Consider the following 22,889-nt stretch of genomic DNA (forward strand, 5'->3'; position numbering starts at 1 on the left):
TAAAAATAATAAATTCAGTGCTTTTCCTAGGAATACATTACTAGAATATATAATTTCTTATTTGGTTTTTAGCAGCATTAGCAACTAAGGCCATATTGCTCCGGGGTGATCATTCCCTGACCTTTCCACATCCTCTGTATTTGGTGGCTCACGGGCTCGAACCCCAGTCTAATCAAGAAGCATGTGCTACACACTGCTACTCCTGCTCACCTGGCTACGGAGGCACCTTATATATAATTCAACGCATGAATTTACATCTTTTATCAGAGAGAAATAAAAGAAAAACTGGTTCATTTTTTTTTTTTTTTTTTTTGTTTGAAAGTACAATTCAAAGAAGTTCTGTAGAACTCCAACTGCTAGATGGTTGTTGTTTGGTTTTTAGGAGCATTAGCAACTAAGGCCATATTGCTCCGGGATATGCGGTGGTCATTCCCTGACCTTTCCGCATCCTCCATATTTGGTGGCGACAGGCTCGAACCCCGGTCTAATCAAGAAGCGTGTGCTATGCACTGCTGCTCCTTCCCACCTGGCTACGGAGGCGCCACTGCTAGATGGCAAGACTGAAAAAGAACAAATTCAAAAGAGCCTTAACATGGCATCATTGCAACAGAAAGTGATGTGTCTTGTCATCCTATTACAGAGACATTACCAATTTAAATACGAAGAGAAAAAATCTGGAAACCAGTGACATCAGCAGTTCAAAGTGTGAACGAATTAGCATTCACAGTGGCAAATGATGCAAGAAAACATGCTTATACAGCATCATAAAAAAAAAAAGACATCTCCCATTTCACCTATTTATTCTTTCTAATGGTTTGTCTAATTCTTCCTTGAATATAGTTAAGCTATCAACTTCCACAACAACAGATGGAAGATTGTTCCAGCAATCAACCACCCTCTGGCTAAAGGCAAACTTTCACACATTTATTCTACAACTGTTCTTCCTCAATCTCCATTACTTTAAAAAGAGTAGAAATAATTGTAATGGGACGATAATTGGATGGGAGGGATTTGTCATCCTTTTTAGGAACTGCCTGGATGTGAGCAAATTTCCAAGCAGAAGGAAAAACACATTTGGAATAAGAAAGTGAAAAAATGCGGCATAGAACAGGAGTAAGTTCAGGAGCACAGGTTTTGAGAACAAGTGGAGAAATACCATCATGACCTGCAGCTTTCTTAGCATCTAGATTCGTCAAAATCCTTCTGACATCCTTTCAGCGGAAGACCACAGGAGGCATTAAATGGAGCATGTTGGGAATGGTGGGAGGGGTTTTACCAAGACCATAAATACAGGAGTTGGAAAAAAAATGGGATGCTAGCAGGTCAGCTTTATCTGAGGCTGAAGAAACAACAGAACCATCTGGTTTTGACAGGTGGGAGCAAAGATGAGCAAAGGTTGCAGCCGATAGCTTTGGAAAGATACCAGAATGCTCGGTTACCATTGAGGCAAGAAGCAAGTTTTCTACTCTTAGCCTGCTCAAAATCTAGTTTGGACTGATTAATGACTGCTTTACAATTGTTGTGAGCTTTGGTGTAGGCAGAAAATGAAACTGAAGAAATAGAAACAAGCCAATTACGATATGCAACGTTCTTCTCTTGAACAGCCTTAGCACATTTATTGGAAAACCAAGGTTTAGATAAAGGAAGAGATTTTAAAGTGGAGAGTGGGATAAAGGATTCCATTCCTACAAGAATAATTGCACTGACACGACCAGAGCAAACGTTGACATCAGAAGTTTTGAAACCGTAATCCGACCAAGGAAAAGAAAAAAAGAAATCTTGCATGTCATCCCATTTTGCATTCTTGTAATGCCAAACCATATGAAGTTGGGAATAGCCATGAGATAAAGCCTCCACTGGAGAAGAGACAATCACCAAGTTGTGATCTGAGATACCAAAAGGACCACTCACTTTTTTTATTATTATTATTATAGTAATTCGATCGTGTACTTAGAAGGGTTGTTTGTGAGAAGGAGATCAAGCGTGTTGGCTGTATGGTTAGAATTGTCTGGTATTCTTGTAGGTAAATGTACAATCTGTGCAAGGTCATTGGAAATTGCATAAGCCTCAGCATCTCGACCAGCTGGGTTGGTATGACTAGAAAATGGAAGTCAGGTGGAGTTGTGAACATTAAAAATCAACAAGGAAAATTACCTCACTGTTAGGAAAGTTGGACTGGAGAAAGTCAAGTTGCAAAAAGAGGGAGTCAAAGAGCTCAAAGTGATTAGTGGAGTTGGGAGAACGGTAGAGACAGGAGATGAATTTGACACAATGAGCTAGAGAAGATCGAAAAGAAGAGATTGCAAATTACAAATTCTCTGACAGGGAATATCGGAACGGACATATGCACAAGTACCACATTTGAGGCAAAAGGAATCATATAGCAAATAATTTGGGCAACTGAGATGAGCAGTATTTGAATCAACTGATAACTGAGATTCTGTCAGAAAAAGTACATGGGGTCTGGCAGACTGCAAGTGGAAATAGACATCATTGAGATTAGAATTGAAACCACGTATATTTGTGAAATGATCTAGGAAGTGTTTGGGAGATTTAGATCTTTTCGCAGATAAGCTTACTCTATTAGTTTGACAATTCATGGTGTATTCAACAGTAAGAAAGAAAAAGTGTGTGTGTGTGTGTAGGTGGGGGGGGAGACATGCAGTAAGAAGAAATGAAATTTTTGAATATGGCGTACTCATGGTAAGAATATACCTTGACATAATGTGGCCTCAACAATGCCCCTTGCATACACACTACTCGGACTCCCTCCAGTCACTATCTGGCTGAGTAGAGGTAGCAAGATTATACAAAGGGTACTAGGAACGTTTTGCAATACAGCTTTGTTTATTTAATTTTTTCAAAGTAATTTCCTCTACATTCAATACACCTCTCCATCTTCCGAAACCAATCTTTAAACCAGTTCTGCCAAGTTTCACTAGGGAGTAAAGCACACTCGTTGTCCCAAGCCCGTAGAAAACCGACATCACTGGAAAACCGCCTCCCTTTTAGCTTCATTTTCACATGCGGGAACAGTGCAAAGTCGCAGGGAGCAAGGCCTGGACTGTAGGGAGAGTGCTCGAGAAGTTTCAGTCCTGTCGTGGTCAAATATTCGGTGCAGGCTTTGGCGCGGTGAACTGGAGCATTATCGTGATGGAGGTACCAGGTGTCCATTCTTGATTTTGGCCACAGGTTCTTCATAGATCCAATGACTTTAGGCAGGCATTGTTCAGTATACCACTTAGCTGTGACTGTCTTCTGCGTGTCCAAAACGACACGTTCCACAATTCCACTCGATTTGAAAAATACAGCTATCATTTTCTTCTTTACAGATCGGGATTTTCTGACAATTACGGGTGTGTCGTCATCATCAAAGACCCAAACTTTGTTTTGAGCCTTGGTCGGCAGATCGTAATAGTACAGCCAAGTCTTGTCACCTATCACGATGTTGTTCACATACCGAGATTGTCCCTTATCAAACTTTTTTAACATCTCCCGGCACCAAGTCACACGTCGTGTCATCTGCTCTTCAGTCAGTTGATGCGGCACCCAGAGAGAACAAAGTTTCTTCACGTGCAAATGATCTTGCAGAATCGAACGAATTGCTGGTGCATTTAGGCCCAAAGTATCCTCTATCTGTTGGTAGGTCACTCGCCTGTTTTCGTCAAGCATTTTCCTCACAGCAGTAACGTTTTCCTCCGTAACTGATGTTCGTGGCCTTCCCGGCCTCTCAGAATCCTCCAGAGTGAAATTTCCCCTTTGGAATTCTCTATACCACCCGAATATCGTTGTACGATGTGGACAATCATCATCTAGTACAAGAGTCATTTCTTCTAAGCACTGGTCTATGGTTAAACCACGCACGAAATTATACCGAAAAACTGTCCTTATCTCATTTCGTGACCACGATGCCATCGCAAGCACTTTACACTCTCACTACTAATGAATAACTGAGCCCATCGACTTGGCACGGCGGCTACTATGTACCGTATGAACATGTCTCAACATGCAGCAACAAGCAGCTTCCTGTGATTCATTGTTGCGTCATATTGCAAAACTTTCCTAGTACCCTTTGTACAATAGCTGATCCAGAATCCTCCTAAAGAGTTACCAACAGGTTCGGTCCAGTGTACTAACTAGCAGCCGGCCTGCGAACACCGTCTTAGAGCCGTACCCTCGAAATGTAAGTAAGATTGGATCTCGCCGTGATGTTCATCATAACCTCTAAAATCATCAGTCATACTGCATGAAGGAAGAGATGGGGAAGAGTTGGTAGGAACTTAGCTGTGGAGACTAAACATGGGTTCCACCACTTCAAGCCTTCAAAATCAAAGTGGTGGTATTGCACCAGTTGATGAGTCATCTATCACACCACCTAGTGTTGCCTAGTGACACAGAGGGGCGGTATTCCTCCATGTGGTGTGGGTGCGACACCTCGACCCCCTGCTTACATTGGTTCATACCTGGGTGGTCACCCACAGTGTGCTTGTGCATGGAGGTTATACCCAGAATCACTAACAGTCCCACCATCGTGAAGGTGCAAGCAGAGGATTTCGCTGTCACAGACCATCCGGACTTCACCGAAATTGTTTCTACTTGACTTGAATGTCACCTGAATATCAGTTCCATCAACATTTTAGACTCCCAGGTAGCCAGTACAGCTTGTCTGGCATATCTGAGAGAATGTCTGTGATATCCTCAAGGACCAAATCATTAAATACTCAATAATTTAAAGCCTTAACAAAGCAATGGTGGCATGGTACTTGACGGCTGCCTTTCAAAAAAAAAAAAAAAAAAAAAGATGTTTCCACATTACCTTTTCATTAATGATTAAAATTCTGAAACAAATTCTAGCTTCCTAAACATAGTGAATATTTTACAGCAATAGTTTCAGAATTTTTTTCCTTGTGGTTTTCATAGAGTAATTCAATAACACAAGGACTTGTCAGGTTCCACAGCACCATTTATGTAACTATTTTTTGATGAGGCTAAAGTAATTAATTAACTAATTAACTAATTTTAGTAGCTAATTTTAATGAGGCTAAAGTAATTAATATACAATATGAATATACAAAACTCCTAATAGCTGAAACACTTGAAATGAAGTTAAACCCTAACACTATAAATGTACGTAGAACATACACAATTTCGGACTTGTGGACCTTTACGCACATTTGTAAATAACATTATTTACATTGGTTAATAAAAATAATCTCGTCGCGGTATACTAAACTGAATCTTATTATTAGTATAAAAGAGTGGAGAATGTTAAGTGTCACTTTACTTCTTGTGAGCATGGACCAGCATGAAATAAGTTTGTCCCTTATTAAGAAGTTTAGTCTAAAATATTTTAGTAAATTTGACAATTGTCTTCAATTTCCTGTTTGTTATTGCTGGGTGGTTTAGTTTGTGATGGGTGGATGTGCATAGACTTCGCTTTGCTCTTCCTTTTGGCAGTGAGTAGATTATGGAAATTGAATACAACATTATTTTTAAGAAACCTGTATATATTAACTTTAAATCATAATATTGTCTCATAAATTTAGTCTAATAATGTATTAATTGGATTAATATGATGTGAGTGTCAGGCCAAAGAACTTCCTATAAAAAGGTACGAGTTAAATCTCTTATATTTTTCAAATAGTATCAAAGTAGGAAGGATTGAGCTGTATTGCTCTTATATATTTTGAAAAACTTTATACTTTTGGATTTTTTTGCCTGCTTTCCAAAAGTCACATGCTTTACAAAATGTAGGATGGCTTCCTTTACAGTTTGGTCAAGTAGGAGTCGAAGCTGTACAGTCTCCTTGGAAATGCTCCTTTGATCCGCAAATAAGACACAGCATCACCTCTGCATGCTGTCTGAGAATGGCCATACTTCTGGCACTTAAAGCAGCGAATTGGATTCAGGATGTAAGGCCGGATCTTGCAGTTTAGGTAACCTGCTTTAACAGAAGATGGAAGAGTCAGAGTATTGAACATCAATATGATGGACCTGGTTGGTAGTAGATTGCCACCTTTTTTGGCCATAATTCTCCATGCATGTGTCACTTTCTGATCAATAAGTTCTTGTACCATTTCTTCTTCTGAGACAGTTAGTAAGTCCCATTCACTGATAACGGCTTTAGAGGTGTTCAGGGTATTATGGGGTACAACCGACACTGGAATATTGTAGAATATTGTCAATTTTAACAATTTTTCCGAATTACTTGGCTTGGAAGCTCCAATTAGAAGGTCTCCAAATTGGAAACATTTGATCATTTTAGGAGATCCAACAACCGATTCTAAAGATTCTAAGTATTAGAAAAGGTGATAACGTGCCAACATGTTATGTAGACAGTGAATGCATTATGAGAAATGTTGGCATATCTGCCCATAGTCTCTTCGAACGATTTGAGTCATGCTCTGAGACCCTGTTATCAAGTCTGGAGCCTGTCGGCTCTAGCAGTGGATTTGCATTGCAATCCATTGCTGCCCCTTTTAGCCCTAGAGGAGGGAGTTCCTTCTCCCAGGTTACTTGACCCTGCCACGTGGAGGCAGGAGCAGTGCCAACCAGTGACCAAGCGATCAGCAGACGATGAGAGCATTATGTTGCTAGCAATAGCAGTAATGCTGCAAGCAGAGAAAGTGACATTGCTCAGCAGTTGTAACGTTGCAAGCAGTGGAGGGTTTATGAAAGCACTAGTACTCGCCCTAGGAAAATGCTAGATAATTGCACTAGAAGGGTAGCTTAGGAACTATTGCTTGGCACTCAGAGCCGAGCAATTCATCAATACTTCTGAAATATCCTTCTCTTATGCGTTAACTTCACCTATTTAATTCTCATTGTTTAGTTACAGTTTTACCCTGTTTTGAGATTTTAAACTAAACACCAGAACATTCCTGGTAATTTGCACTTTATTAAAATTTTTAAAAAACTTTGTTTTGTTAAAAATTTTAGAACAGAGCAATGGTTATTTAATAATGATAATTATGTACAATAAATACATTTTTTAACTATATTTAATGCGACCAAATTAAATAGTTCACTGGAAAAGCATAGTCACTAATATTGTGTGATTCCCAAAGTACCGGCATGGAAAAGAACAGCAAGGAGAATGATCCTTGTAAATAAGGTTTCAACATATTCACAAGGTACATTCCCTTGGCATCAATGAACATCATCTATAATTATATTTATGTTTCTTAAAAAAAAATAAATAAATAAATTTATTTTTACTTCTAATTCTTCCTGTCGTCGCCTTTCTTCTTCTTTTCTAATCTCTTCCAACCTTCTTTTTTCTTCTTCCTTCTGTCGTTTCTCCTCTTCCAGCCTTCTTAGTTCTTCTTTTCTTTTCCTTTCTTCTTCTTCTTGTCTTTTACGTTCCTCCTGCTTTCTAAGCTCTTCCCTTCTCCTCATTTCAAACTGCTGCTTTTTTTCTTCCTAATCATGATTTTAAAAAATTAATTTTTAATGATACTATATTTTGTGTTATGATAAACATTTGCTTTGATTAAAAATTTAACCAATAATGTAAATATTTGTTAATTTAGACATTTTGAAAATAGTAACTAGTGTAACAGAGTTGGAGTCAAAATAAGCTGCCGATAAAATTTTGAGAAAATCATTGAACATCAGTTTACACTCAATGTGCTAATTTTGAAGATATCAATAATAGGAAAATATAAAAGTTATAGATGATAAATCAAAATAAGCCATAAAATCAAGTGGTAAGAAATTTAAAATACATATATACGAGTCTGAGATCTCAAAACACTTTAAAAGAAAGCTTAAAATCTTTCAAAAAATTAATTAAAAGCTGCATTCATCAAGTAGCAGATTCGGTTGTCCAGCAATGAGTGGAAGTCACTAAACATGAAATCAATATTACCCAACACAATACCATGCTACAGCAGAAACTAGAAAATCGGTAGGCTGAAATTAGTTGATACAATGTTCATCAACTAATTTCAACTGAGATGCTGCTGCTGACTCACGATGAGGTTTTTCTCATCATATCAATTACTTTTACATTTTGGCAATACAGTCAGTACCCATAAAGCACGATAGTTGTGTTCCTAAAAAACCTTGTGCAATGCAAAATCATACAATATAAATAACAGGCCCTATAGGAAAAATAGGGTTAGGCGCCGACCACACAAGATCGAACACACATTTGTAACCAAAACATTACCAAACACAATAAATAATTGTAATAAAATACTTACATATTTTATTACATAATAAAATACAGTAAACCCCGCTATTCATGGGGGTTACGTTTCTGAGAAATGCCACTAATACTGAAAACGCGAATACTGAGTTATGGCACCCAGAGTAATAAAGGGCTTCAGTTCCAAAGTATGAAATATATAAGAAAAACTAGTCTAAAATTTTGTCTATGTATGTATTATATGTACTTTCATAATATGACTATATACATAGACAGTACATAGTGAAATGCAAACATATGGCATCGAAATGAAAATAAGAAACAATTTAATATTAAGTGCAATATTTATTAGAAATTTCAAACAAATCTTTCAAACCAGCGCCCTTGCTAGCTAAAAAACTTATCCCGCCAGTGCTATCACCAGTTTTGCTAAAGTGTTGATAAAGGAGTTTTGCCTTTTCACGAATGATGAGTGAACTTAACGTAATTTTATTTTGAGTTCGGTCTTCTATCCACAGATTTAAAGCTTTTTCCATTTTTTCTAATTTAACATCACGAGTTACAGAGCAAATTTTTGAAGCAATTAGTGCGTTTTCACGGACACTACGGCGGATTTTTTCTTCCGATTTTTTGATTGATTGTACCATTGACTCATTGATTTTATAATGTTTTGCTACTGAGGAGACATTTTCACCATTAAAAATTTTGTCTAATAACTCAATTTTATCCGCTAATGTCATCACCTTCTTTCATATTTTCACATTTCCATTCGTAGCCATATTTTTGTACGGGTTAGCAAGAACTTGTCCACAATAAAGTCACTTTCTTCAGTTAACACGCTCGAAAAAGTTTGTTTTACACTGTAAAATGGTAGATTTATCACTTTTCTAAGCATATCAATTTATAAAAAATTTATTCAATTTATAAGCATATAAATTAAAAGCAAACGACGAAACCTTCCATGACAAGCACATAACACATGCTGAACAAGGATTAGCGAGAAACATCCACGCTCACGATTTTGTAACCCCTCTCCCCACCCACTGAGCGCTGTTTTGACCGGGAAAGATAATTTTAGCAACACCCATGTCTTTTTATGGCGGAAAATGTTCACGGCGCTATAAAATTCACATTTTTTTAGGTTTCATTTTATATTAAATCAGTGAACCACGAATACAGATACAACGAATAGCGGGGGTTTACTGTATTGCTAATGCTTTTGCTTCTATCACAAGAAAACGTGTTCTTCGTTTGATTCTGTATCCAAACAGATGAAGCCGTTCCATCTCTTCCAATTCTTTGTGTCTTGATCTAATGGATTTTAATTACACTCTGAATTGTTCCTGCTATGAAAGTTGTTTTTATTTTCTCTGCATTCTTTCTAATTCTCGGCAGTGTCCCATTTAGGCATGTAGCACATCCAATATCACATCTTCTTCATTTAGCTCAAAGCATTTCAGAATTTCATATTTTTTTTTCTCTATGGACAGAGGTGGGCTGGCCATAAGCCTTACCGGGGAAACCTCGGTGGACGAAGCCCGGAAGATGGAGGCTGGTGTGATTTTGACTAAAAAAACTAGTATGAGGCCGCTACAAATTTTCCCAGGTAAGAATTTTTGACTGTCTGTCTATCCATTTTTCTTTTCTTTTTCTCTCTGAATCTGTAGTGTTTTCACCAGGTCGCTTCCTTTTCACACCTTTCAAGTATTTTAATATAGAGCACAATTACAAAATGAGGAGGCATGCATGATACACAAAGCTGCACGAGTGTAGCAACTGAACAAACAACACCATAAAGGCAGAGACACAATATTAACACCTCACTAGCTCACATTTTACTAAAGCACGTTTCTGGAGGTCACAACCATAAAACAATTAAAACAATTTCCAGTTGAATTTCTGCTAGTGGAATCTGTTACAAGCCTGATATACCTTCATCAATATCATTGATACATATACAAAACAACAGTGGACACAACACCGAACCCTGTGGGACTCCACTAATAATTAGTCCACGAAGGGCAACACCCATTGATTACCACCCTCCGTCTTCTCCCACTTAACCATCCTTTTATCCATTGTAGCAACTTACCCTTAATATTTATTCTGCTCCAATTTGTACAATAGTCTTCCATGCGCAACAGTGTCAAAAGCTTTCCTGAAATCCAAATATATGATGTCAATATTATTTTTTTCATCCAGTTCCTTTATAACCACATCATAATATCTTATCAAATTTATCAGACAAGACTTTCCCTTAACAAACCCATGCTGTCTCTAAATTATTGGCACAGTCTTGTCCAGATGATCCTGCAATGAATCTTTAAGCAATTATTTTACCCGAAACAGAAGTTAAAACTAACTGGTTTGAAATTATCGATCCCCCTTTGTGAATTGGGGGTACATTTGCAGATCTCCAGTCCGTGGGGACCTCCCCTGATTCCAAGGATGCTCTCATATTTCTGGCTAAGGGTTTGCTTGCTTCCTTTGCCACCTCATTTAATATAACTGGATATATCCCATCCACCCCAGGTGCCTTTAGAATTAGCATAGGCATATGATGCAAGAAAGCAAGCTTATGCAGCATCAGCCAAAAAAAAAAAAAAAAAACACTTCCATTTCACCCCTCCAATCATTTGAAATACCCGTCCAGCTGAGCATTAAATTTATTTAGGCTATCAACTTCCACAACAAAAGATAAAGGCTTTTCCACCAACCAACTACCAGCTGGCTAAAGGCAAATTTTCACACATCTATCCTAAATCTATCTTTCCTCAATCTGAACTCATGCCCTCTCAGGTGATTATTCTGAGCAAGAGGAAGAATCCCATTGGCAATGAGCATGCTCAAACCATTCAAGGCTTTATACACCTCTATCAGATCACTTCACCGGTGCCTAGTCTCCAGACATTGAAATTTGCAAAGCTGAAGCCTTTCTTCATAAGACCAACCCTTTGTTCCATTCACTAATCTTGTTGGCTTTCTCTGTACTCGTTCAAGCAGGTCCACATCCTCCTTGAAATGAGGCCTCCAGACCTGTATACAGTACTCAAGGTGTGCCCTGACCATTGATTTATATAAGGGAATAATCACCTCCTTATCCCTGCTAGAAAAATTCCTGTATATCATTGACACGATACCATGAGCTACCCTTGCAGTCCGTCTGCACTGCTCATAGAACTTCATATCTGCCTGCCCAATTACCCCCAGGTCCTTTTCATTCTCTACCACTGTCAGTGTAGTACCACAGAGTTGATACATTGCTCTGGAGTTGCTGTTTCCCATATGAAGTACTTCACATTTGTCAATGTTAAAACTTCATTTGCCACCTCTCAACCCATCTGCTCAACCGTTCCAGATCCTGTTGCAGCAGCATACCGTCAGTAGTGTGCTTAACAACCCTGCAAATTTGGTCATTAAGCTTGATATACCATCATCAATATCATTTATAAATATAGAAAATGATAATGGACCTAAAACTGAACCCTGAGGGACTCCACTAATAACATTAGTCCACAATGAGCAGTGTGTCCATTGATTACCACTCTCTCTCTCTCTCTCTCTCTCTCTCTCTCTCTCTCTACCCACTCAACCATCCTTTTATCCATAGCAGCAATTTGCCTCCAATGTCACACTGCTCCAATTTGTGCAGCAGTCTTCCATGTGCAACAGTATCAAAAGCCTTTCTAAGATCCAAATATATAATATCAAAGTTATGCCCTGCATCCAGTTCTTTTGTGACTGCATCATAGTATCCAATCAAATTGGTCAGGGAAGACATTCCCTTAACAAAACCATGCTCGAGCTATAACTGAAGTCTTGTCTAGATGATCCTGCCGTGCTTCTTTAAACAGTGCCACCATTAATTTTCCTGGAACAGAAGTTAAACTCACAGGTCTATAATTACTTGTGCCAGCCTTTGATCCTCCTTTGTGGATTGGGATCACATTTGCACATCTTCAGTCTACGGGTACCTCCCCTGAGTCCAAGGAAGCACTTATAATTATGGTTAAGGGTTTGCTTACTTCCTTTGCTACCTCCTTCAATATAATTGGATAGATCCCATTCACCCCAGGTGCCTTTCTTGTGTTTATCTTCAACAATTTCTCCTCGACTTTACTCTCAGTTATTACAAGATTATCTAGCTTACTGCCAGAGTTCAATACACCACTGGCATTCTCCTTGCTGAATAACTCCTCATGTGTGAATTGTCGATGCAAAACATTCATTTAGTTTGTTAGATACCTGAGCAGGATCATCAACAGTTGAACCATCAATATCAAGTGGAACAATCTGATTCATCCTTCTAGAGTTTACATAAGTAAAGAACTCTTTCTGTTTTTCTTTCCATCCTTTACCAAATATTTCTCGTAATCTGCCTTCGCTTGTGCTAACCTCAATTGTAACTTGGTTATATCTATCATAGGCTTCTGTGTCACATGTTAATTTATATGTATCCCATGCATTTTTCTTCTCTCCCATGTGTCTCATTAGTTCATCTGACATCCATTTAGGCTTAAACCTTGAACAATATTTCTTAGTTGGTATTCAAAGCCTAATAGCTTTCAAGATAAGTTGAATTTGCTGAATTTGAATTTGCTGGTGGTAACATCGTCAGTTGGTCCCACCGTATAGAATTTAAATACTGTCTCAGACCATCGTAGTCGCCTTTACGAAAGCAATAACCCTTCCCTTTATCCTGATTGTAGTTACCTCTTTGAGTAAATACCACTATGGATCACTATGATCACTGCCACCTAGTGATTCCTTTATCTGCGGATTCTTAATGTATGAAGAATCACTATCTGATAATTAAATCAAGAATATTAGTCCCGGTAGTTTCCTCCCGAACATGATGATGATGTAGAAAACAATCATCCAATAAATCCACAAAAGCCTTGCTAGTGTGTGAGTGACCAACCCACAAATTCCAATCAATATCTAGGAAATTAAAATCCCCCATTATAAGACTCTCTGATTTACTGACCCACTCTATTTCTCTGCACAATTGCTTATTATACTCACAGATTCATTTGGCCTATAACACACACTTACTCTCAATTTTGATCTCCCAATGCTTATGTCACACCAAACTAACTAGACACTGCACTGTCTAGCAAAGTCGACTGGCTTCGCTTCCTTCGATTTTATGTGTTTCTTTACTAATAGCATAACCCCTCCACCCTTCCTATCCTTTCTGTACACATTCTACTCCCCAAATTCCAGTTCTGCATTCCTTATATCTGTGTGACACCACGTTTCTGATATCCCAACAATATCTGCCTTTGATGTTTTCAGTAATACCTCAAATTCATCAAATTTATTTACCAAACTCATAGCATTGGTGTACACGCAAGTATACATGTATCTGTTCCTATTCTTAGCTACCCTAACACAACCCATGTGTTTACTTGTACCGCAATGACTCCCAGCAGTCTCTGAAATATCCTGCATCTTGTTTTCCAGACTACTGCTCATTTCAACAGAAGCAGTGCAAGAATCAACTTTCACCTCTGACAGTGGCTACTGTTAATCTATTAGTCTTTGCATCCACGCAAGCTAGCAGTTTTCTGACCCACCTAACACTGCCTCGATAGCATCAGCAGATATTCTTGCACCCTTTCTATTTAAGTGTATCCCATCCCTGTAGAAGCAGTCTCCCTTGTTAACAAGTACAGACCAGTCTGAAAAAAATTCTACCCCTTGAGCCTTGCACAATCTTTCCAGGGCCGAATTGATCGACAAGGCTCTCATCATATACTCCCTCCTATCATGTCTGGGCAGAATTGCAAACACTCTCAAATTCAACCATAATTCACGGCTTTTTTTCAACAGTGACCTGTACTTGTTAAGTAATTCTGCCGGTCTCCTACTCTTAATATCATTAGTCCGAACATGTACAACTATATCACCTTTTGTACCCTTAAAAGATGATATCCGCTCTACAACGTCATCAACCTTTGCCCCTGGCAGACATACCCTGGTCCTGATCCACCTATCCTTTTTACAAAGCATGTTCCCCATTTCCCTGACAATACAGTCAACAACAACTACTAGTTTCTGTGGGACCAGCACAATCTGCCTTGGGGGTTGCCGCTGTGTTGCATGATGACCAAGTGCAAGCTCTGGCGTTGATGTGGGCAGCTGAGAGCTTGATGGGCTCCTCAATTTAGATCCTTCAAGGCCATCCACCCTGTCCTTCAAGATCTCATATAGGCGCCCATAACAACGTGAGTTGTCGCCTGATTTCCTTACACTCCTTGCATCGCACGCACACACGCACGCACACACAGAAAGACATTCCCCATGGCAATATCATGTCTCGTACCCGATTGTTCCACAAATTGTTCCTCATCAGCAGATACTTTCTTAGCATGCAAGCAGTGCATTTTAAAAGGCTGCGATTCAGAGGCAACTGACCCCCCCCCCTCTCAGTTCTCCCCTGAGCCACAGCACTACCATTAGATTGAACCATTTGCTTTGCTGCTCTGGTCTGAGTCATGATTTTGATTTAATTTCAATAAAATTTCAATTTCAGTACAAAATTATAACCCTAAACTTGTATCACAACACGGTTATGATGCTATATATATTTTTCAGTATTGAGTATTATCTACGATTTACATTTACATAACTTCCGTATCAAGTTATGTATTAACTAATTATGTTATATTTGTAATCTAATCTAAGTTGTTATTGTAATCTAATCTAAGTTGGTATGTATTCAGTTAAAAGTACAATTTAATTAACAATGAAGTTTAACAAGATTAATAGATTTTACTGATTAATTGACAATATTATGTTATATACTATACTAACTTACGCTATCTAGTTCTGGATATAACGTTGTGTTGTATAACAATGGTGGCAAGTTATGAACAGTAAATCAACGGACACTTAAGTAATAATTAACTTCCAAATCTCGCTGACTCAATCCAAAATAAACTAAGAACCCTGACTAGGTCTACAAGCTACTTATAGAAAATAATTTGATGTAACAATTGGTCAAAAAAGCGGCTATATATGGCTAAAAAACTTCTCATTCAGCGGAGTTGCAACTTGTAAAACACGTGGATTTGATACCCTTACTGATACTTTTATGCAAATTGCAAGGCTGAGTAAAGAATAAATACACCAGATTAATCAGAAAATCACAAAATAATGCTATACTACTAAATTTAAATCAAAAGTTTTAGAAAAACAATAATTTCAAATCAATAAATAAGAAAATCCACTTAGCGTCTTTGAACACTTCTGACTCCCTCTAGCCTCATCAGCAGATACTTTCTTATGCTTAACTTCAACAATTTCTTCTGAACTTTACTATCGGTTATTACAAAATCATTAAGCACCCTGCTACAATTTGATAACCTTCAGGCATTTTAAAACCTTAATAACTCCTCGTGTGAATGTAGATGGAAAATACTCGTTCAGTTTGTTTGCTATCTGAGCAGGATCATCAACATTCGGACCATCAATGTCAAGTGGACCAATCAGATTCATTCCCTTCCTTTTAGAGATTATATAAGTAAAGAAATCCTTGCTGTTTTTCTTAGCATCTTTTACCAAGGATTTCTAGTAATCTGCCTTCGCCTGCCTAACCTCCTTTGTCACCTGATTACAGACTAGCTTATATCTGCCATAGGCTTCTGAGTGGCTTGATAATTTATATGCATCCCATGCATTTTTCTTCTCTGTTACGAGTCTCATTAGTTCATTAGATAACCATTTAGGCCGAAACCTCGAACAATATTTCTTGATAGGTATGAAACTTTTAGTAGCATCCACGATTAATTCCTTGAATGCTTCCCACTTAGAATTTACTGTTGGTAACATCGTCAGTTGATCCTACTGTACAGAATTTAAAAACTGTCTGAGACCACTGTACTCACCTTTACGGAAGCAAAAACCTGCTATCTGAGCAGGATCATCAACAGTCGAACCATCGATATCAAGTGGACCAATCAGATTCATCCCCTTCCTTTTAGAGTTAATATTTAAGTAAAGAAATCCTTGCTGTTTTTCTTAGCATCTTTTACCAAAGATTTCTCGTAATCTGCCTTCGTCTGCCTAACCTCCTTTGTGACTTGGTTACAGACTAGCTTATATCTGCCATAGGCTTCTGTGTCACCTGATCATTTATATGCATCCCATGCATATAAATTATAAAATGACAGTTCAATGAATAAACGAGGAAGATGAAAAGTTGGTTCTGTGAGTTTGAATTTGGACAGTAAATGGATATTGGCTGGTGGCGGCACATTTTCGGACTGTTTTGAAAGCGAGCGGGAATTATAGAAGCCAATTCAGAAGAACAATTTGGAAGTATCTGTAGGAAAGGCATGCAGCAGAAACAGTACGTCTAGGAGACAGTGAGTGGAGAGTCTCTGTTAGAGATGAGTCATTAATTAACTTAACTGCCCTTTTCTGAATGGAATCTAGAAGCCAGAGGGGTTTTGGGGGCACCGCACCAGATGTGGGAACAGTATTCCATGGCAGGGCGGATTTCCAATTTGTACAGAAAGAACAGCTCTTTGGAAGAAAAGTAATGCCGAGAGCGAAAGATAAAGTTTTTTAGATGCAGAGGAAGCAATATTTGTAATGTGCTTGTGACAAGGGAGATTAGAAGTCAGGGTAATCCCCAAAAGAGATATATCGTTTTGCCTAGAAATTGGAGTGTCACCAAAGGTAAGCATAAGAGCAGAAGAATCCTTTTTGTGAAAAATAAGACAAGACTGAGTTTTAAAAGGGTTGAAATCAACTAAGTTGTCTTTGCCCCACTGGAGAATTACCTGAAGATCGGCATTTAAGGAATTGGTAGGATATATTAGAGAAGTTGAACTTGATTAAGCAGGGCAAGGTTTCTCAAAATGGAAAGTGGAATGCAACTTGCTATCATCGGCAAAACTATGGACAGGATTACTGTCCATGGAAGCAGGTCATTAATATGCAAGAGAAAAAGAGTGGGGGAGAGAACTGCATCTTGTGGGACATCGGAATTAGTGAGAAAGTTAGAAGACAGAAAGCCATCTACCATCACTCTCAGTGAGCGATCAGAGAGAAAACTGGATAACCAGTTTTCTCTCTGATCGCTCAGAGAGAGAGAGAGAAAAAACTGGATAACCAATTACTAAAAACAGTTGGCAAACCATAAGATGGAAGCTTGTTTAGAAGACCTTTATGCTAAATACGAACGAAAGCCTTTGAGATGTCAAGAGCAACTGCTTGTGTTTCCCCAAACTTTTCCATTGAATTTGTCCATAAATGGGTAACATAAACCAGAATATCACCAGTGGATCGACACTGACAGAATTCATACTGGTGATCATTGATTGCCAGAATGGATTCCATCAGTAGTTTAAGAGTTGGCGGTTTATTGATTTCTCCATTACTTTAGAAAGAGTAGAAGTAATTGCAATGGGACGATAATTGGATGGGAGGGATTTGTCACCTTTTTAGGAACTGGCTGGATATGAGCAATTTCTAAGCAGAAGGAAAAACACCTGTGGAATAAGAAATTAAAAAAAGGCGGCAAAGAACAAGAGTAAGTTTGGGAGCACATATAAAGACAGGTTTTGAGAACAAGTGGAGAAATACCATCAGGATCTAGAGCTTTCTTAGCATCAAATTCGTCAAAATCCTTCTGACATCCTTTTGACAGAAGACCACAGGAGGCATTGAATGGAGCATGTTGGGAATGGTGGGAGGTGTTTTACGAAGGTTATTGATAGAGGAGTTGGAAGAAAAATGGGATGCTAGCAGATCAGCTTTATCCTTGGCTGAAGTGACAGCAGAACCATCTGGTTTTGACAGGAGGGAGCAGAGAGGGGCAAAGGTTGTGGCCAATAGCTTTGGCAAGATAACAGAATGCTCGGCTACTATTAGGGCAAGAAGCAAGTTTTCTACTCTTAGCCTGTTCAAAATCTAGTTTGGACTGATTAATAACTGCTTTACAATTGTTGTGAGCTGTTTACAATTGTTGTGTAGGCAGAAAATGAATCTGAAGATTTGTAAACAAGCCAATTACGATAAGCAACTTTCTTCTTTTGAACAGACTTAGCACATTTATTGGAAAACCAAGGTTTAGATAAAGGATGAGATTTTAAAGTGGTTTGTTCGTTTGTTGTTTGTTATTTGGTTTTTAGGAGCATTAGCAACTAAGGCCATATTGCTCCGGGGTTATGCGGTGGTCATACCATGACCTTTCCGCATCCTCCGTATTTGGTGGTGACCCGCTCGAATCCCGGTCTAATCAAGAAGCGTGTGCTACGCACTACTGCTCCTTCCCACCTGGCTACGAAGGCGCCATTTTAAAGTGGAGTGTGGGATAAAGGATTCTATTCCTCCAAGAATAATTTCACTGACACGATCTTAGCAAACTTTGACATCAGAAGTTTTGAAACAGTAATCCGACCAAGGAAAAGAAGTCTCGCAGGTCAACTCATTTTGCATTCTTGTAATGCCAAACAACACGAGGTTGGGAATAGCCATGAGATAAAGGTTCCATTGGAGAAGAGACAATCACCAAGTTGTGATCTGAAGTGCCTAAAGGACCTCTCACTTAGACCATGTACTTAGAAGGGTTGTTTGTGAGAAAAAGATCAAGCATAATGGCTGTATGGTTAGGACTGTCCGGTATTCTTGTAGGTAAATGAACAATCCTCAGCATCTCAACCAGCTGGAGTTGTGAACATTAAAATCACCAAGGAAAATTACCTCACTGTTAGGAAAGTTGGACTAGAGAAAGTCAAAGACCTCGAACTGATTAGTGTCGTTGGGAGAACAGTAGAGACAACAAATGAATTTGACACAATGAGGTAGAGATTTTAAGCTAGAGAAGATCAAAATGAGGAGATTAGAAATTACCAAGTCTCTCACAGAAAATATCGGATTGTACATATGCACAAGTACCGCCTTTGAGGCGAAAGGAATCATACAGTGAATAATTTGGGCAACTGAGATGAGGAGTGGTCGAATAAATCGATAACTGGGATTTTGTCAGAAAAAATACATAGGGTTTGGCAGACTGCAAATGGAAATGGACATCATTGTGATTAGAAATGAGACCACATATATTTGTGAAATGAACTAGGAAGTGTTTAGATCTTTTCACAGATAAGCTTACTCTATTAGTTTGACAATTCATGGTGTATTGAACAGTAAGAAAAAGTGGGGGGGACATGCTGTATGAAGTAATGAAATTTTTGGATATGGCATAGGCAAGGTAAGAATATACCCAGATCCTTGACATAACGTGGCCTCGACAATTCCCCCCTGCTTACACATTACTCGGACTCCTTTCAGGATAGTCATTAGGTCTGAGACCAATTTTGTTGGGAAAGTGACTTTTTTTATTTATTTATTTACATATATACAAAATTACATAAACAGAAACACTATTTACATTCATTCCAACCTGTGTAAGAAACTCCAGCTGAAAATCGAGCTTCTCTTACAGAATTGTAAATAAAATGCAACAAAACTCAAAGGTAAGAGAAATACATGTATGTACATTCAATGGCATTTACATATGGGTGTATGTATATGGCCTGGCTCTGTCTCCGCAAATGATCAGTGTTGACTACAGAATCTCCATACACAGGTCCTGAAATGTGAGCAGCCAACACCTCAGCAACTGCTGCCTGGTGTCCGTCCCAAGCCACGTGGAGCTAGGAATATTCTACTATCTACACCTAAATAGTGTGCTAAAACCCTGCATCCACTAGAGGTAGTGCGATACCAGTGGATGCCAGCCACCAATCTCATACTCAAGATGCAGTCCTGAGTACCAGCAGGAAAAAATAATAAAATTAAATAAAATAATAAATAAAATAAATTTAAAAAAAACAAAAAAAAAAAAAAAAAACCACCAGTGATTGACATCTCTGAAGAACCTCAGAGATCAAGAGGATTCAAATTCAGGATGGCTGGTAGGTGACACAGAGAACACCTCAACTGGAACATGTTGAATTATCTAATGTGGTAAAGCATCTGCATTCTTCCCCTTGAAGACGTCATTGGTGAAGATTTATAAGGCTTGAAAGTTAGTCTCATTTTCAATTAAGGCATTAATATTGACTTCTGAGATGTTCTGAACCTTATTTTTAAGTGTTGTCCATTGTTCTTTGTAGTTGGGGCAGAACAGTAGGATTTGGTTCCAGGATTCCTCTTTCCTACAGGAGCAATGAGGGTTTATTGCTAGTCCGAAATGGAACAGTTTTGCTTTAAGAGCATCATGTCCTGTTAGGATGTAGGATCAGCACGTGGACGGGTAGAACCAATTACAATGCAGCTTATTCATGGCAAAGTGACATCTGGGATGAAAAGTCTGGTGACGACCTCTCCAGTAGGTTCATCCCATCGAACCTGCCAAAGGGAGAAGTGGTTATTCCATAGGTTTAATTTTTCCTGTTTGATATTTGTAGCAAGATTGCAGTCTATTCCAAGGAGTGAGGTTGGGAGACCTTTTCTGTGTTTGTAGATGCAGCCTCTATAAGCTATACATAGGTCCAATGGGGACGACCCCTGATGCATTCTGCAGTGCATTAGTTGCAGTGGTTCTTGGTACTCTGTATGTTGCGAGTGCGAGCAGCATGGTTCTTAGCATGGAAAGGAGTTTGGCCTGGATTTTGCTGTTAGTATCCCTCCACTGCCAACTAACATACCCCCCCCCCCCCCGAGCAGGATGGGCAGCATGACCTGCATACCGGATTCGACACTACTTGGACATAACACCGACGAAGACATTCTGCGGCCTTGATGCCAACACGCCATTGGCGATCTGAACTGGTTACTCTAACCTGGTTCCCTTTAAAACCCCATCCCCAGGCAGGGGAGATGGATCTCTGTCTCTTCTCCTCCCTGCCTACCCCCCCCCCATACTTCGCCTGTTGGAGCTCGTCGCCACTGGCCTCTTTGGAAATGCCAACTCTATCGTGTCTATTCTTCTGTTCCCCCCCAGTCTTCAGTCTCCCCCTCTCACTAAATCGACCGAGTACACCCTTAACAATGCCACCAAATTCTAATCAATGTCTAAATTCTACCGGTTTTGTGTAAATCTCTAAGACAACTAACGCTATTAGCTTTTATCTAGCGTATAGCCTCACATGTCTAAATTTAATAACTTCAAAATTTTGCCCGACCTATTAGGCCTTTAACACATCTCTTTAGCGTTCAACACCAACCAGCAATTTCCTAACAGCAATCCCATTAAGCATTAATGTCAAACGCATAATTTTTTTTTTTTTTTTTTTTTTTAGGTCCTAGCCACTGAAATCCCAGGAAACTAGGTGGCAAGACCTGCCAGAGCAATTTGTTGTGATACTGGATACACCAGGCTAGCCTCCACATGGCAAGGTATGGGCAAGTTCGGAATCCCACTAGGGGTCTGGCGGCCAATAAGCCGGACAAACAATGGGCACAACATATCACACTGCACAGACACGGCCCACACACCTTCAAGTCTCTGGCTTGACAGTGTACTGTCCTGAAAACATCGAAACACACCCAGAGAGAGGGGAGAAATCCCAGGTGCCATCTGACACGAACATACCTTGTTAGTGTCCCTATGGAACCAGACAGCAGCAGCAGCAGCAGCAGAGGCAATTGGTAAAAAACACAGCTTTATAATAGAGAGATAGGGTTCTTTTGGTGAGTCCTCAGTCCAAACAGGAAATCCTGTGGGGAAGGCTTGGTTTTGTTTGGAGGAAAGTGATGTTGACAAGCCACGAAGCAGCCAGTGACAACAGATGAGCTGGATCGATGCGCCGATCAAAGACGGCCACAGCATCACAACTGTGTGATGCAGTAGATACAGGGGAGCCTACTGTGGTAACAATCATAAAGGAACTAGATTACATCAAGGTTTGCATCCAGTGGGTCCTGAAAATGCTGACACGAGTACAAAGAAGCCTGGAAAGTCATCTGTATGGAACTTCTCCAGTGCTATGAGAGTGAGGAGAGGTTTCTCTTTCAGGCATAATCACAGTGGACGAAACCTTGCAAATCTCCAGTCTGTGAGGACCTCCCCAAAGTCCAAAAATGCTCTCGAAATTATGGCTAAGGGTTTGCTTACTTCCCTTGTTGTCTCCTTTAATTTAACTGGATAAAGCCCATCTATCCCAGGTGCCGTTCTTATGGATAATTTCAAAAATTTCTCCCCCAAGTTTTCTCTCAATTATTACAAAATCATTTAGCTCTCTCTTACAGATTGATAAGCTTCTGGCCTGAACTTCTTTACAGAATTCCTCATGTGTGAATGTAGATGCAAAATACTAATTCAGTTTGTCAGCTACCTGAGCAGGATCATCATCAGTCGAACTATCGATATCAAGTGGACCAATATTCATCCCCGTCCATCTAGAGTTTATATAGGTAAACAAGTGGTTGCTGTTTTTCTTTGCATCCTTTGCTAAAGATTTCTTGTAAATCTGCCTCTGCTTGTCTAACTGCCTCTGTGACTTGATTATAGACTAGCTTATATCTGTCATAGGCTTCTGTGTCTTCTGATAATTTATATGCATCCCATACATTTTTCTTCTCTGCCACAAGTCTCATTAGTTTTTTTTTTGCCTAATAGCTTCCAAGATAAATTCCTTGAATGCTTCCCATTTAGAATTTGCTGTTGGTAATACATCAGTTGGTCCCACTGTATTATATTATTATAAGCTATATGGTGCAAGGAAACTTGAGGCTTTTTCTGCACAAGCAAATAAAACAAAAAAAAAGAAGAAGAAAT

At 39.1% G+C, this 22,889-nt stretch overlaps 1 protein-coding gene across 9 annotated transcripts in view; it reads right to left on the minus strand.

Moving 5' to 3' along the window:
• Positions 1-22,889, minus strand: part of Gyf (GIGYF family protein Gyf) — a 915,224-nt gene that overhangs the window by 306,070 nt on the left and 586,265 nt on the right. For all 9 annotated transcript variants that reach the window (XM_090381591.1, XM_090381590.1, XM_090381592.1 and 6 more), the window contains one exon: positions 7,219-7,422. In XM_090381591.1, the coding sequence (XP_090237717.1) occupies positions 7,219-7,422 (204 nt within the window). The remainder of the gene's footprint in view (positions 1-7,218; positions 7,423-22,889) is intronic.

This window comes from Mastigoproctus giganteus, chromosome 9 (assembly GCF_048544385.1).
Source record: "Mastigoproctus giganteus isolate SK-2022 chromosome 9, ASM4854438v1, whole genome shotgun sequence".
NCBI classification, from domain to species: domain Eukaryota; kingdom Metazoa; phylum Arthropoda; class Arachnida; order Uropygi; family Thelyphonidae; genus Mastigoproctus; species Mastigoproctus giganteus.